The sequence below is a fragment of the Diabrotica virgifera genome, chromosome 3, assembly GCF_917563875.1.
Source record: "Diabrotica virgifera virgifera chromosome 3, PGI_DIABVI_V3a".
In the NCBI taxonomy this organism is placed as follows: Eukaryota; Metazoa; Arthropoda; class Insecta; order Coleoptera; family Chrysomelidae; genus Diabrotica; species Diabrotica virgifera.
The window spans coordinates 64,522,981-64,540,710 of NC_065445.1; the positions used below are offsets into that span (position 1 = coordinate 64,522,981).

The 17,730-nt window shown below is 33.9% G+C and overlaps 1 protein-coding gene across 1 annotated transcript in view; it reads left to right on the top strand.

The window, feature by feature from the left end:
* The window catches only part of LOC114337887 (uncharacterized), a 53,470-nt gene extending 36,959 nt beyond the window's left edge, over positions 1–16,511 (top strand). Inside the window, exons 6-7 of the mRNA XM_028288451.2 lie at positions 4,121–4,223; positions 16,254–16,511. Of these exons, the coding sequence (XP_028144252.1) occupies positions 4,121–4,223; positions 16,254–16,393 (243 nt within the window). The 3' untranslated portion in view covers positions 16,394–16,511. The remainder of the gene's footprint in view (positions 1–4,120; positions 4,224–16,253) is intronic.
* Positions 16,512–17,730: the final 1,219 nt, after the last annotated feature.

Here is a 17,730-nt window from a genome sequence, read left to right on the forward strand (position 1 = left end):
TTTGCATCTTTTGGTTATTTGGCTATTACTAAGCTTTTTGTTTTTTGGGCTGATATTTTCATATTCATTTATTTTGCGTTAATGTTGAATTCGTGCAGTAATCTTTTTATGTCGGCTTTGCACTCTGCTACTAACACTGTCATCAGCATAATAGAGTATTTTTATCTCTCTATCGCGCATTTTGTCCCTCTTTTTTCTTCACTTGTTTTATTATACAGTGTGGGCCTAAGAAAACAGTCCACCTCGATATTTGGCAGTATTTATTAGATTTTAAGGAAATGAGGAAACAGGTCAATTTTTGATCTAAGGAGGACACATTTTTACGGTTCATACATCTATCATTTGTCAACCCCCTCCCTTCCACTTTCCCCACCACTTATTTTTAAATAGGGGTCGTGTGCTAGCTCATTTGAAAGGTTATTCAATTCTCTATTCAGTAATATTAACATTGACATAATTATTTATACAGGGTGCTCAAGAAAAAATATTTTGAGTTAAATTGACACAAAAGAAAAATGTATGTAATTTATTTAACTCAAAATACATTCTACTGCTGACAGAAACCAGAAAAAAATGTTTATTTGATAAATAAACGTTGTTTGTTGCTTAAATTCAATATTCAACCTAGCATGAGGCAGATGGGTGGCAGCTTGAACAATGAAATTTAGCGAAAAACAATGTTTATGTATCAAAAAACATTTTTTTCTGTTTTGTGACAGCAGTAGAATTTATTTTGAATTAAATAAATTACATATATTCTTCTTTTTATGCCAATTAATTTAATTCAAAATTATTTTTCTTGGACACCTTGTATAAATAATTATTGTCCTTGTGGCATTTTTATAATGAACTATTTTAAATGAGAAATAAGCCACAATTTTACCAAAAAAATGAATTTCTTAACGTTTCGACGCCCAAGTCTTAGTATTATTTTGTATTTTGACAACGACACCCGACTTGGGCGTCGAAACGTTAATAAATTCATTTTTTTGGTAAAATTGTGGCTTATTTCCCATTTAAAATAAATAATTATGTCGATCAAAAATGGATAACCATTTTCAATTTCGTTGCAACACGAAACTACAGCCGCATTATATTCTAGTTCAATCAGAGAGTGCAGCAAGCACCTCTACTGGTTTCGAAATTTATTAGTCTCTCATCAGGAGGCACATATGCTGCTCTCTCTGACCCAACCAGGGCAAACCCCAGCGTGCAGTCCCGAATTGCAACGAACGAAATGGCATAGATGCCCTAGCGGCAACTGCTAGCAAAAGACTAAGTTTTCAATCTAATAGCTCATAAAATAATATTAAAAATACTACTCTACATCCCACCAGATTGAAAACATGGGAACCTTCTCTGGTTACACCTCCGAGGCTTCTAAAATTTGCAAGCCATAACGAGATGAGGGAATTTTACAATTTATAATTCACGTCCCATCTGTTCAGTGCGGTAAAGTTCCAACGAGAACTTTACCGCGCCAAGAGACAATTATGTCTCTTATTTATAAACTGCGCGTCATAGAAAACGGGCACCCTAAAAAATGGATAATTTTTGAGGTTGCGTATCTCCTAAACCTGTTGTCCGATTTAAGTGATTTTTTGAATATGTTATAGCCTTATTCTTTGTCAATATCCCTGTAATAACATTTTTGCCAAATAGGTAAATTTTCATTGTATACCGGGTGTACGAATCAAACTGTGTTTTTTTCTCAAAGTTCGCAACACCCTGTGGAATATCCTAGCATTTATAAAATATTGAAATTAAAACCCAACTATAGCCTCAGGTTTTCTCAACATTCTGTTTTTTGATTCATTCGCTTATGTTGGATAATACAAAAGTTAGGTACTTTAACAATTAGCCATGTTCTTTTTCAGTACAGGGTCTTTCTAAACAAGGGTGACAAACTTTAAGGGGCAATTCTGCATTAAAAAATGATGACAGTTTGCTTTATAATCGTATGTCCGCAAATGCTTCGTTTGCGAGATACGGGATGTTGAATTTTTTCTTACAAACTGACGATTTATTTATTGCTTTAAAACCGGTTGAGATATACAAATGAAATTTGGTGGGTTTTAAGACGTAGTTATTGCACATTTTTTGACATACAATTAAGAATTTTATATTCGCCATTGGCGTGCATACGGGTAATATGATCGGTCATATTACCCGTATGCACGCCAATAGTGAATATAAAATTCTTGATTGCAAGTCAAAAAATTCGCAATAACTATCTCTTAGAACCTATCAAATTTAATTTGCATATCTCAACCGGTTTTAGGGCAATAAAATAAATCGTCAGTTTGTAAAAAAAATTCAACGTCCCGTATCTCGTAAACGAAGCATTTACGGACATAAGTTTATAAAGCAAACGGTCATTATTTTTTTCATGCAGAGTTGCCCCTTAAAGTTTGTCGCACTTATTTACAAACAACCTATACTGATGAAGAACATGACTAGTTGTTAAAGTACATAACTTTTGCATTATCCAACATAAGAGAATGAATCAAAAAACAGAATGTTCAGAAAACCTGAGGCTATAGTTGGGATTTAATTTCAGTATTTTATAAATGCCAGAATATTCCACAGGGTGTTGCGAACTTTGAGAAAAAAACACAGTTTGATTCGTACACCCGGTATACAATGAAAATTTACATGTTTGGCAAAAATGTTATTACAGGGATATTGACAAAGAATAAGGCTATAACATCTTCAAAAAATCACTTAAATCGGACAACAGGTTAAGGAGATACGCGACATCAAAAATGACCCATTTTTTTGGGTGGCCGTTTTCTATGACGCGCAGTGTAGATTATATAACAACTAATAAAAATACAAACTAAAGATTGCGAGTATTGACTCAATTACTGTATCCAATTGAATTATGTCAATGTTAATATTACTGAATAGAGAATTGAATATTCTTTCAAATGAACTAGCCCACGACCCCTATTCCCTATTTAAAAATAAGTGGTGGGGGAAGTGGAAGGGGTTGACAAATGACAGATGTATGTACCGTAAAAATGTGTCCCCTTAGATCAAAAATCGACCTGTTTCTTCATTTCCTTAAAATCTAATAAATACTGCCAAATATCGAGGTGGACTGTTTTCTTTGGCCCACACTGTATAAAGCTCTTCATATTCATTATTACAGCCCGGTAAGATCTTTTTCCAGCCCGTTCTCGATACACACTGTTCTAGAGAGGATAGCAGCTGATAGTGAGGTTAGCAGCTGCCATTAATGGGAGGACTTTCGACGCAATAAATTCAAAACTAAAACTAAACATTAAAAAAGTGTTATTAAATTGATATTGAACTCCTTAAGCAGTTGTCCATATGAGGGCGGTTTGCCAGCCGTTGACGCTGCGATTAGCCGACGTTTGTATCGTACATATGAGAACGGTTGACTGGCGGTCCCATTCCTCCCCTAGTAAAACTTACAACTGCCGCGGTTTGATGACGGAGCGGTTGCATGTGTACGATTCCATTTGGTCATTGGCAACTTCAACCGCGGCGGTTGGGTTTTTCAGGTAAACCGCGATGTCGACGTTGGGAAACCGCCCTTATGTGGACGAACTGTAACACAGACTGTTTAGTTTTTGATTAGATATAAGATACTGAAGGGAGCGATAAAATCGGCACCATTACTGTATGTATAATATATTGTATTTTAATAATTGTTAAAGATGTTCAAAATCTACATATCTTCTCGTTCCGATAGTAACAGTATGTTATTAAAATAAATTTTTCTCTTTTTCGATTATTAGTTTTTATTGCATAGTATATAAATTATTGTAATCACTGAAGACACAGTTAGTGAAAAACAATCCTATTAACTAAATTAATGAATAATTTAGGAGATTATGCAAGTAACGATTGTCCAAGAATATTCAAAAACTAAACGAATTAGCCATCTCTATTTTGTGTCTCCTGCATAGTGTTGCCATTTATAGGGTATATATCTAATTTAAATGTAAACAGTCTGTATATTACTTTTATTCATGGAAAAATATATTCTGTAAATACTTGTTTGTCCGTCTTTTGAATGAAACTTTCCTCGAAAAGTGGATTTGAAAAAAGGGCACCAAAACATTTTGGTATTAATTTAATCTTTTTTAAGGTATTTAAATTAACGGATGAACTAACACCAGGTATATCGTCTGAAATAGTAGGAACTGTTAAAGAAGTGTTAGAAAATAATTGGGTAACGATTTTTATATGGGGTAAGTTTATATATTTATTACTCAATTTACTTTTCTATAACTTTCTCTTTTAACCGAAGATTTATCCAACTAGGATATTCCAATCTCGGCTCACTATAATCCTTTAGTCCTTTATGATACCTCAGGTACATTTTAAAAACTCCCCAGGTCGGCTTGAAGATTAGTCCCCCATTAGTAGGTATAACAATAACTTTATCTTGGAATTATAGATCTTGGAGAAAATTTCTTATTAACATAGAAAATCATGCTACCCTCAATACCCATTCCTTCAATATTGTACAGAAACTTTGGGTTCTTTGCGAATTTAAGAAACAGTTTCTCTTGGTTGGAAATGTTGGCCGTGGAATCGATTTCGCTACTGATACATAGGATAAATAAATGGTTAGATGCTTGAGACACATTGACTGTTTAGGTATCTGCTACGCCACTGCTATGTAGTCACAAGCAATTACGTTTTTTTGAAGTTATACTTCTTTAGGCGCGATTGAGAGTAAAATTTCATAATACTGCGCGCATGCGCACACAGACAGTATGGCGTTTAGTTGCTAAATATTTCAAGTTATGTACAGTCCGTCTAATTTACTTACCGTTGCACGTCATTATCTACGCCACAGATCTAAGTTGACATAGTTACCAAAGTAAATAATAAAAACATTAAATATAATAGAATAGATACTTATAGTAAAGAATATAAACAAATATGAAGTGTTATCACCGCAACTGTCAAATAAATGTTATCAATTTATTCTAAAATGTCACCTTCGTTCGATTACAGTTACAGTGTGTTCCGAAAAATGTGCTTCATAAAAACGCTTTATAATCCATTTATACAAATTAAATGAAACATATTATTGTGTATTTCTTTAGGTTAACATTAATAGAAATCTTCAAGTATTATTTCTACGCGTATATAATAAAATATGTCTAGTGGCTGTAATTCCAGTGTACTCGGCAAAATGATTCTAAAAAAGATCACACCTACCGCCAAATATTTCGTGTTGGTATCATGCCACGTCACAGGCTATGACGTGGATGACGTGCAACGGTTAGTAAATTAGACGAAGTATATAAATATATCAGTGCAAGAAAAGGTGTGAAAAGAATATATTAGTGTTTTTAGTAAATATATTTATTATAATTTTTGTGTCTTTGGATTTGTCTTCCTCGGGAGTAAGATGAGTGAGATGAGGTACGTCCGAACGAATACAGACACAGTCCTCGTAGCGTATTTGTTTTAGCATTCGGCCAGAGATCGAGAGGTCTTGAGTTCAAATCCGGAGCAATCCTATACTTTTTTTTATTTTTTTGAAAGCGGTAAGCACAAAATTAGTTTGGTGTTTAAAAAAAAATTAAAACAAACTGTTTAAAGTATATTTATTTTTAAGAAATCATATAATAGAAGTATAACTTCTTACGTGCGTACAAAGTACACACACATTCTTTTTTTTTTAATTATACCTAATTTATCGTCTCTGTATTATGGTAAATGTTCAGCTTTTTAACCATTTTAAAATAAAAATAGTTTGCCGATTGTAACGCAATCTTGTTTAAATTTTTCTTCTAAGTATAAAGATATAAAGTAGATATCTTGCGTGCCCCAATGTGTAGGGGTAATATATATTGCAGGTCCCCGGGTATAATGGGACAAAGACTCTATAATAGATTACCAGCGCATATAAAATTGTGTAGGAGCCTGACAAGCTTTAAGCTAAATTTAAAGTAATTTCTGATGACACACACTTTTTATTCCGTTGAAGAATTTCTTCAATTTTAAATGTATTTTCATTGTTAGTTTGTGTAGTGAAATTGTTTATTTGTTTGTTATATTTACTTAATGTATTACTTTTGACTAATTCTATACAGACTCTGTCTGTCTAAAAGAAAATAAAGTATTTATTTATTTATTTATTTAAGTTTTTAACAGTTGAAACAAAAAATAAACCTTAACTAATAATGAGTGACTTATACATTATATTTAATAAAGTTATTCTATAAATGTATTTTTCCATTGTGAAGTAAAATTATTTGATAGTAATAATTAATGTGCAATGAGCCGAGCTGGCATATTTTATATCGGGCAGTTTTAATCTTTGCGCCGACTTGGGACATTTTTAAAAGACCTACCTGTTGCTTGAGCCGAGATAGGCACTGCCCATCCAACTTACACAACCGAATGCCTTTTAGTAGTCAACAAAGCATATGATCATCTTCAAGTGCCATCTCCACGACGGAAGTAGGGCAATTCTCATAGCTGGTCGGACTTTGAGACGGCTGCTCTGAAAATGTCATTTGATGTATATCCATACCATTCTCTCAGGTTGTGCATCTACGATATTCTACGTCTCTCTATTCTTCGGCTACTTGAAATTCGTTCGACTTTTGAATGAGTTGTCTCGGTGTCAAAATTTGCTCACGTGTTCCTTTTCCCTTTGCAAACCTCGCTTTTTTCCGATATTTTATAATGTAGGTCAGTGTTTCCCAAAGTGTGGGTCGCGACCCCCTGGGGGGTCGCAATGAGGTACTAGGGGGGTCGCCGGAAATTTCCAAAATAAGACAAAAACACTACTTTGTTAAATCATGTATTTTTATTTTAATAAAGCCGTAAATAAAAATTAACAATTAATTATCAAACGAAACATAAAACTAAATATTAAAAGTCCTTAAAAGTAAAAGAAAAAAATAAAGTCAAATATTACAATGTTACTGAGACCCATGCGCCTGTTTTTTTGAAACTAGTCTTTCAAATCTAGGCTGTGTATTTGAGACACACACAATTATATCGTTTTCAAGTACGAGACGATTTCTCACTTTTGTTTTAATGGCAGTCATAGACGAGAAACTTAACTCACATAAATATGATGTTACAAATGGAACCAAACATTTTACAGCTTCATTCGCCAACTGAGGGTATTCCTGCATCTTTTTGGTCCAAAATTCGTCCGGGTTCTGGGAAAAAAATTGGAGCTTCAACATTCCATCACTTGATATTTCAATAAGTTGTTCTTTCATGTTTATTGGTATTTCAGCATGTTGAAAGGAATCGGCTAAAAACGGATTCAGTATCCATCTGCAACTGTCGTAACTGTTTTGAATTTCTTCGGGGAAATAATCACAGAGCTGTTGTTTTAAATTAAGCAAAGTAACTTGCATGCCTGCATAAACTTGTTCAAAATTTGTAGCACTGTAACATACATTTTCTATAATTTCCTGAACGCACTGGAATGAATCGAGCTGCTTTTTGCCAAGTGAAGTTGACCATAAATCGATTTTTCTTATAAACCCCTTAATTTTATCTGTGGCTATAATTATATTAATGTCGCGACCTTGCAAATTACTGTTCAAAATATTTAATTGTTCGAATATATCAGCAAGGAAACCTAGTTTCAAAAGCCAAATAGGATCGGAAAATTGATTTTCATATGGGGACTTCTCATCTTTCAAATACATTAAAAGCTCTGCTCTTAAGTCAAATACTCTTTTTAAGACGTTGCCCCTTGAAAGCCACCTTACTTCGGTGTGATAAAGAAGATTTTGAAATATAGCACCCATGTCTTCGCAGATTTTTCGAAAAATACGGGTCTGTAAAGCTTTTCCTTTAATGGAATTTACAACTTTAATGATGGATTTCATAACACAGTCCATTTCAGGAGGTAAAGCTTTTGACGCCAGAGCTTCTCGATGTAAAAAACAATGTCTCCATGTGGCATTAGGCATTATTTCTTGTAATCTGACGACAAGACCAGATTGATGTCCTGTCATAGCTTTAGCGCCATCTGTGCATATAGCAATACATTTTCCCCAGTCAATAACATATTTACTTGTGCGTTTCACAAAACTGTCGAATAAACATTTTCCAGTGGTATTGGTCTCCAATGGGGAACAAAATAAAATATCTTCTTGAATGCCATTATTTGTATCATATCTTACAAACGTAATAAATTGGGCTCAGTTAGATATATCCGTGGATTCGTCCATTTGAAGAGAGAAGTACGTGCATTGATTAAGATTTTCCACAACTTGCGCTTGAATATCTTCTGCCATATCACTAATTCTTCTTTGGATAGTATTATTTGACAGAGGTATTGTTTTTAACTTTGCAGACTCTTTTTCACCAATCATTATATGTACCATTTCAATAGCTGCTGGCAAAATCAGATTTTCAGCAATTGTGTGCGGATTACTAGTTTTGGCAACGCGATAAGCAACTTTATAACTTGCTAATAATGCTTTTTCGTTAGTAGTGGTTGCCAGTTGAAAAGTATCTTGCTGTTTGTGAAGGACGTTCAGCTTTCTTTCAAAGAATTCTACGGGTTTGTCTTTTTTATCTGGATGTTTGCTATTTAAATGTCGAAGTAACTTTGATGGCTTCATGCTTTCGTTTGACAATACTTCTCCACAAATAACACATTGTGGTTTATTGAAAATAATGGTAAAACCATATTTTAGATATTCATCACTGTAAAGTCTGTTTTTCTTTTTATTACTGCGAAGTAAGGAGTAGAGCCTTCGCGAATATCGTGGAAAAGTATTGCGATGTAGACACAAAGATGTCGCGGTGTACAATGTGCAGTCGACTTTTTATTATTTATTTTTATTGTAAATGCTAGTCTGGCAGAAGTACTACTAGTGTACTAGTGGGACAGATCGCAATTATTAAAATAATTGTTGAATTTTTTAAATGTATTTAGTTTGAATTTAAACAGTAAAGTAAAATAAAATTTGAGAAACCATCAGTTGTAAATTAGGCACGCTATTTTTGTCGCTATTTTGGTTTGGGTGATGAGTAGGGGGTCGTGAACAATTTTTTTAACAAAAAGGGGTCGCGCTTTAGATAAGTTTGGGAAACACTGATGTAGGTAAACCTTTTAATCTGTTTTGGTGACATATAACAATATTTTCTGGCATAGACTAAGAGCGGCTATAGGTGAAATTTCTTAATCATTTTAGGCACGACGGGACCCTATAACTTAAATAGTAGAACCTAAAAGAAAACGTTTGAGCACTGTGTTGTCACTTTTCAGTGGCACATGCGTCTACAGTGGCGCATCAAACTGTCCACTTATGGACGGGATACATAAATTAAAAAATACGCTCCCTCATTACCAGAATTTAATTTTTTTCATTTTTTTAAGTTCTATGTGATTAAGACATAAGATTCATCGTAATTTTAACCCACCACCCCCTTCTCCCTGCGCCCACCGCCAAAAACTTTATTTTTCGATTTTATTTTTTTTTTTTTTGGTGGGATGCAATCAATTTTAAAATTTCAAAAAATTCACACGCATAGTTAAGGCTTTTATAAAACACGTCTATTTTTTATAGACCTGTAGGTTGAGTGTACATTACCTTAAAAAATTTTAAAAAAATTTTTTTTTTGGAAAAAAGTATATAACTTTTTTTTGGGGATAGCTGCAGATATAATTTTTTCTTAGTCTTGTGTATTTTATCAAACACTATATTTCTAATTTTTTTCAGATTTTTCTGTAACGCTGGTCACCTTCAAAAATCCAAAAATGTTTTTTAAGGGGGTTTTTGGGTGGTTTGAACGTGTTTTTCTGATTTTTAAATATTCTAAAGGACTCAGTTACTTCAAGTTACATATAACCTATAAAAACAAAATTGATTTGATATATTATGAAGTCTGTAAAATAGGGAAAATCACCCAAAAACCCCCAAAAAAGTTTTTCGGATTTTTGAAAGTGGGGAGCCTTACGGAAAAATTTGAAAAAAATTAAAAATATAGTGTTTGATAAAACACACAAGATTAAGAAAAAATTAGTCCTGCAGCTATTCCTAAAAAAAAAGTTATACGCTTTTTAAAAAAAAATTCTTTTAATTTTTTGAGGTTATGTACACTCTACCTATGGGTCTATAAAAAATAGGCATGTTTTATAAAATCCTCAGTTATGCGTGTGCATTTTTTGAAATTTTAAAATTGATTGCATCCCACCAAAAAAAAAATAAAAACGAAAAATAAAGTTTTTGATGGTGGGGAAGGGGGAAGGGGGTGGTGGGTTAAAATTACGCTGAATCCTATGTGTTAATCACATAGAACTTAAAAAAATAAAAAAAATTTAATTCTGTTAGTAAGGGAGGGTAACTTTTAATTTATTTATCCCGTCCATAAGTGGAAAGTCGACTGCATGTGCCACTGAAAAGTGACGGCACAGTGTTCAAACGTTTTCTTTTAGGTTCTACTATTTAAGTTATAGGGTCCCATCGTGCCTAAAATGATTAAGAAATTTCACATATAGCGGCTCTTATAGCCACTTTACACGATGCAAGTAATTGCGAAATTTATTGCACAAGTTCTTGCAGCAAGAACTTCTGCAATAAGTTGCAACTAGCTTTCTGCAATAAAGTGATTACATGGTGCAAGTAATTGCATAAACTGACATGAAATGGACAGAAACTTTGACATACCATAAATTTTAGGTTATGTTGTTTTTATAATATAAAAATGTAATTTTTTGAGTAGAGTTATCAGATATATTAAATTAAAAATGTTAGATTATAATTTGAGAAAATTATAATATGTATTATGTATAACAAAATCAATTAATACCTAATGCAAGTATACCTATAATACGACATTATTCATTTACAAAAGGAAACAAGTTGTTAAATACAAAAGAAATAGAAAATAGTTTCTTTAATCCCTATGTTGCATAATTAAAGTTATCCACCAGAATAATGTTATCTGTGAAGCGTGAAATTGGTAAAAAGTTCCTCTAGTTTTGTCAAAAATTGTTTAGTTTGAAATTTACAATGACAGAATGTCAAAACAAACAGTGTAGCCTTAAAAGTTACTAAAAATATAACCAAATTGCAGAAAAAATTGCATGAAAAATAGGACATGTTCTATTTAGCTGCAACTACTGGCAGCAAGAAATTGCTGCAAGAAGTTGCAGCTTTTCTGTGCAATTCGCGTATGACACGATGCAATTTCTATTGCTGCAAGAAATTGTGCAATAAATTTCGCAATTACTTGCATGGTGTAAAGTGGCTATTAGTCTAGCATGCTTTATTAGTGACAATGTTCTGTGACCTCTGGTAGTTGCTCGTTTTTGTGTAGTGGAATATAAATTGAGGTACACCAATCAGATGGCCGAATTCCAAACAACGGCACAGATAGAATGGATAATAGGTAATCCTTTGTCACCTAGTGACTGCAGGATTTTTCCTAATATTATGTCAATGCCTGGGGATTTATTTCTCTTTAACGATTTAGGGCTGGTATTTCAACAGCTACTTAAGCTTTTGCTTAGCTAAGCCTGTGTCAAAAGTTAAGGAGAAGCTTAAGCCGGGTGCCGTATATCCGTCATTTCCAACTAAACTGATGCTCAACTGTACAGTTAATTGGTTTGGTACCTCTGAATACGTCAAAATGCCAGAACTAACTGTTCTGAGGTAAAAACCACTACTGTTGACATTTAGTTTTAACTTGTCATCTGTATCAATGTCATTTACTTCACTTAACTTTGTGTACATGGTACAGTTACGATCACTGAATAGCTTACACCTTAATTTTTATATTGTAATACTCTACAATTGCAGTGTCGTACGGATTTGATAAATTATCAAATTTGATAAATTTGATAAATAAAAAGTTAAAAAATTTCAAAAAGTCAATGATTGTCAAAAGTTTGGCTAGTGATATGCAAAGAGCAAGAGCAATTGCCAAACTCGAAGAATGTTGTTCACTAAGAAAAGTTGCTGCAGATTTGTACGTGAGCCATATGTGCATATGGAAAATCAAAGAAAGATGGGATAATTATCACTCTATAGCAAGGTTGGGCGGTTCAAGAGGACAGAAGATCTCCACAGATCAACAGGATGAGTTATTAGTAGATTATTTGAGAGAATCTCCTTTTTGCCAGAGCTCGAAAAGCTAACGAAGAGACGTTTCCGAGCAGTATTTGCACTGCACGTAGAAAAATTACACAAAATGTATTGTTTATTATTGTAACATTTTTTATCATTATTTAATATAAAATAGATTTAAAATAAAATGGATATTTTAAAACCATAGTTCCCCATTTTCGATACCTATTAAGGCCATAATCCATTTTATTCAAAAAAACTTATTTCTATAAGTCTTCTTCTTGCAGTACCGTCTCCTATCGGAGGTTGGCTACCATCACAGCAATCTTAACTTTGTTGGCTGCAGCTCTGAAAACTGTATTGAACTGCACCCATACCACTCCCTTAAATTTCGCTACCAGGAAATCCTCCTACGTCCCACATTTCTCTTTCCCGAGATTTTTCCTTGGATTGTGAGTCTTAACAGAGTACTTTTCTCCTCTCATTATGTGGCCTAGATACTCCAGTTTTTTCGTTTGTATGGTTTTTATGACTTCGCATTCCTTCCCCATCTTCAGCAAAACATCTTGATTTGTTACTCTTTCTGTCCATGGTATTTTCCACATTCTCCTGTAACACCACATCTTGAATGACTCAATGTTTTTGATGTTTATCTTTTTCAGTGTTCAAGCTTCCATGCCGTACAGCAGAACGGAGAGTTCTATAAGTACTATCCATTTTGTTAAATTTTGTGAAATATATTTATATTAGGCGAAAATCGTCGATTCAAAGTGCTGGTTTGCGCTCCCTGTTCTAAGTGAAAAATAAGACAGTTTTGCCTTCGCATTACAACTGAATAAAAATGGAATTTTTATTTTATTTTTATATTGGTCTTTACTCCTCTGAGTAACTAGGTCCATTTTCCGTTGGAATTTACCAGCTGAACAGACGGTGTCGTGAATTGTAAGTTTTTTTAATTCCCTCTTGTCTTCTTCGCTTCAGCATCCACCTGGCTTGCAATTTTTAGAATCCATGGAGGTGTTACCAGGTAAATGGACCAACAAGTTTTCAATTAAAAATCTTTTAGAAATATTTTTAATATTTTTCAATATTATTAATGTTTATATTAGGTTGAAAACTTTGCCTTTCAGTGGCCAGTACTCCATTAACGTCAGTTGCAATGCGGGGATAAGCTTTCGTGGTTTTGTCACTTCGGGCAGAGAGCAGCAAGCCTACGCCTCTCCGATGATGACTCCAAAAAGAGTCGAAAATCGTCGATTCAGAGTGCTGGATTGCGCTCCGTATTCTGAGTGAAAAATAAGATTGTTTTGCCTTCACATTGCAACTGAATAAAAATGGAATTTTTATTTTATCTTTATATTTATATTATTTTGATTTTTTAATTTTAATCAAACTATTGTAGATACACCACTGTTAAGGCTGTATGACACTATACATTTTCTTGTATCATTTCTAATATCGTTTCTCATATGTCAAAAAAATGCATAGTGTCATACACAGATACAAGAAACGATATCAGAAACGATACAAGAATTTGTGTCAGGCACAGATTATTGTACAAGAACTGCGCCAATTTCTGCGCAAAGAGCAAAAACGTAAAACCTGCTGGTAAAACATCTAAAATGTCATAATTACTTACTCATAATGGCGGCTGAAATGAAAATGGGATAATGTATTGATGAATTTATTTGTGTTTTTGTAGGTATTATTTATAAATCTTTTATTGATACTTAATATACCGTTTGGTATGGACTACTGTTCTACTAATAACCATATATTTAGCTCCTAGTAAAGTTCAAACTATAAATTTAGGTTTCATGGTGCATAATTTTTTAATAGACGAAAATACAATAGTTCCTAATTTGGATCAAACTGAAGATAATTCTAATGCAAATATTTTAGCACAAATATCAAAACAAAATAAAAACACAAATAATCAACCTCAGTCAACGTAAAATTCTGGTTAACATTAAAATGTTAATTATATAAAAGTTTATAAATTTTACAAAATATTTAAAATCAGCTGTGTCTGTAGATGCAGTACTACCATAACGTGACACAGGGTGACAAACAAAATTTCGACCAATCACGTGCCGAATTTCATACAATTTTCGATACAAGAACTTGCATAGTGTCATACAGGGCACAAATGTACGTACAAGAAATGATACAAGAAAATGTATACAAGAAACGATATCAGAACCGATATTAGAAATGATACAAGAAAATGCATAGTGTCATACAGCCTTTAACGTCACTTTGACTTAAAAGGTGGGTTTAAACGAGGTAAAAATTTAAAACATTGGCTCCTAGATACGTAAGTAACTATTCAATGATCGTAACTGTACATGTGTTGTTAGTTTATTGTCTATATTTTCTCTGGTTATATTTTTATTGTTATTTTGCATAAGCAATAGATCCGTCTTTGTAATTTTGTTTATTGGATATATTCCTTAAAATGTCAAATTGGAATGTAAGTTTACTTTTGTAAAATAAATATACCAAGCATTGTAGAAATAAATAATTTTCAGGTGCCTTCACCTTCCAAAATCAGTAAGAATTTTAATAATCGTTAATAATCCAATAATAACGTTATTACGTAAAAGTTGGTTTTCAAAATAACTCTAATTATTAATCTATAGAAATAACGTCAAAAAACAGAAAACAATTTTTAAGCAAAGGCTTAAACCAACTCTCGCGCGAGTTTAAAATTATTTGGTTTAAGCCTACGCTTAAGCCTCAAATTGAAGTGGAAATACAGGCATCTAAACTTAAGCTGAGGCTTAAGGTAAGCTTTGGCTTAAGTGCGGTTGGAAATACCAGCCCTTAATTTCATTATTTACTTCAGCTTGGAGGCTTTATAGATTTTCTGAAAACAAGTGTTACTGTATAAATAATAAAACAAAAGGGAAGTCAGTAAATACCTTCTAAAGCGGTTTTTTAGTTTTACTAAACAAATATTAAATTTTTCCTATGAAATTGTTCTGTGAATTTCCCATTCTAGATGAAAAAGTCTTAACAAGTGTCACGTTTTTTGACCAACATTGCATTTTTGTGTAAATTGTAAATACGCACTTACTTTACTTTTCGGGTCTGGATCCGATTACAGTTTTTCTGCCAAGTATCGGGCTACGTCTACATCCTTTGTATTTGCAAGCCATAAATCATCGAGGGTGCACTGTGACGGGCAAAGGCTGCATACTCTCAGGTCACAGTATAAAGAGGGACAGTAGAACCACTCTCCGAAAAATTGGAAGTAAAGTCTGTAGTCGCGCATGGCGACCGCGCAATGTTGGCAGTCGCTTTTGCCCCACTCTCGCATTGCAAGTCTCATAGAAACGTACGGATTTTAACAGGGAAAACCCGCATCCACCACTGGTGAATTACCAATTGCGTTCTGGCGGTATTACTTCTTGAGATCAAAGCGCCGACAGAGGAGTGATTTTACTGTGTAACCTCTATATACTGCGCTCAGGTGCTCCACGTTCTGTACCTATTTCCCCACATTCACAAAGTGCGTCGTTATCTGTCTTGATGCCCCATTTAATGAGGTTCTGTTTTACAGCGGCAACACCGGTGCCATTCGGTGACAGGTTCTCCAGTCCAGATGCACTCCATTAGGACGTTCTGGATGTACGGGGAACAGTTCGGGTGGTTCGACGCTGACATTTCTCATAAACCTTTTCCTTGATCTAAGTCGGCTGGTTCCTGCCGGTTCGTCAAACACGTATAATTGGTGCCTTTCACCGAAAGTTTGTCTGAAGTTCTCCACATATTGTGAGGCGCCGAATCCAGCTGCCTGGTACAGTAGGGCTAGAGCGGTAGGCTTCATACAACCGGTAGTTATTCTACATGTTTCATTTAACGCCGTGGTGACTTACGGTAGACGGGACAAGCATATTCCCTTGTTGAGAAACAAGGCCTCAGCTGTTGACTTTAAGATCTGGGGGTTTGCACCCCGCTTGCTCCCTACAAGTTTCCGAAGAAGGTTGTTTCTCATAGAAACCTTTTGTCTTGCAGTCTGACAGTGGAATTTATATGTTAGTGACCGGTCTAGTATCACTCCAAGATATTTGGGCCTATCATTATGTTCCAAGCGTTGTCCCTCCCAAGATACATTCAGTTTTACATGTAAAAAAAACTGTAAATACCTACGCAGAAATTATATTACATTACCTGTTTTTATAATACATTACCTGTTTTCAGATGGTCTTGAAGAACTTCAAAATAGCTGTGCTGAAACTATGGAGAATGATGAATTAAATGATGAACTTTCTCCAATGAAGACTCTTCGATGGTTTGATTTAATACACCCCAAACGCGGTGAAAAAATTACTAAATATTAATCATTAACTTTTTATTAGATGTATATTAGTTATTGTGATTTTATTTAATGTTGCTGATATTTTGTATGTTATTTTAAAGTTATACTTAGATAAATAAATACATTACTTTTTATGATTACATTAATTGTTCTTTATTCGAAGAAAAACTTGAAGATATGCAGTTTGGTTTTAGAAATGCAATCATACCTAAAAAAAGCAGTGTTTCTGTTGAACGCTGTTGAAAAAAATGCCTAAACAGTACAGTATACTAAAGTCTAAAGATTAAGCACTAAAAATTAATGTAGAGATTAAAAAATACAGTACAGTATGTCACAAGTTATGTCTCTCTAAGACAAGAGGTTATTTGTTACTTTTTCCAATCCGAATCAGATTCTGAAGACATATCCAAATCAACTTGAGTCGATCTGATTCGATCATAGACATATAAGAATAGACAAGTCATACTAAGCAAAATAGTGTAACGCACGGGTAGTCGATCGGTGGTCTATATATCTCTCTTTACCGAGCGATCCCGCGCATGTGACAGAAAAAGATGGCTGGACCACTGAAACTGAATATTGGCCAATGACGTCCTTGATAGTGGCGTTACACCTCTATGCACAGAGCGGCCCATACCTCACCTAGTATATTCTTATTATGTCTATGGATTCGATTCCCTTGTCTTTAATGCCGCTTGGCCATGAGAAATAATTTTAATAGATTTGTCCCCACAGTTCCTCTTTATTAGTTCCTACAGGCATATCTTGAGAGAATAAACTTTCGCTTGGAAGATAGTAGAGTGATAGAGCTGGTTTTCAGTAAGACAGCCTTGATTTCTCTCCGTATACTCCACCTCCTACATCGGTTTCACAACCGTCTGTAAGCCTGTATACCAGCATTGATCTGCTACTATGAGATTCGTTTTATTTGACTCACATTCTTCTCTTCCTGGAACGAGACGGTAAACGGTTTTTCGAAATTTAGGTTTCGTTGAATTTGGTACCAGTTTCAAATCTACGTGACTTTTAATTATCTCTCAGCTATGCATAGTTTTTGTTGATTTCAAACGTGTCTTTGACAGCTTATATCATGCTGCCTATATGGAAAATTTTAGAGCTAAGAAACATCCGCATAATAGCTATTTGTATAACAAGGGAGGAAAAGGCACTTTACTCCCATGTTATACATATGATTTTCCACCTTCCTTAAATAACAAGTCAGTCATTTTTTCATTTTTAAATAATTTATTTATGTAACTAACAAAATTTATTAGAGAACTAAAACTAACAGGTAGGTAGAGTAGAACTGTCAAATTATTAATGTAAACATTGTTAAATCAAAATAACAATTTACTGTTT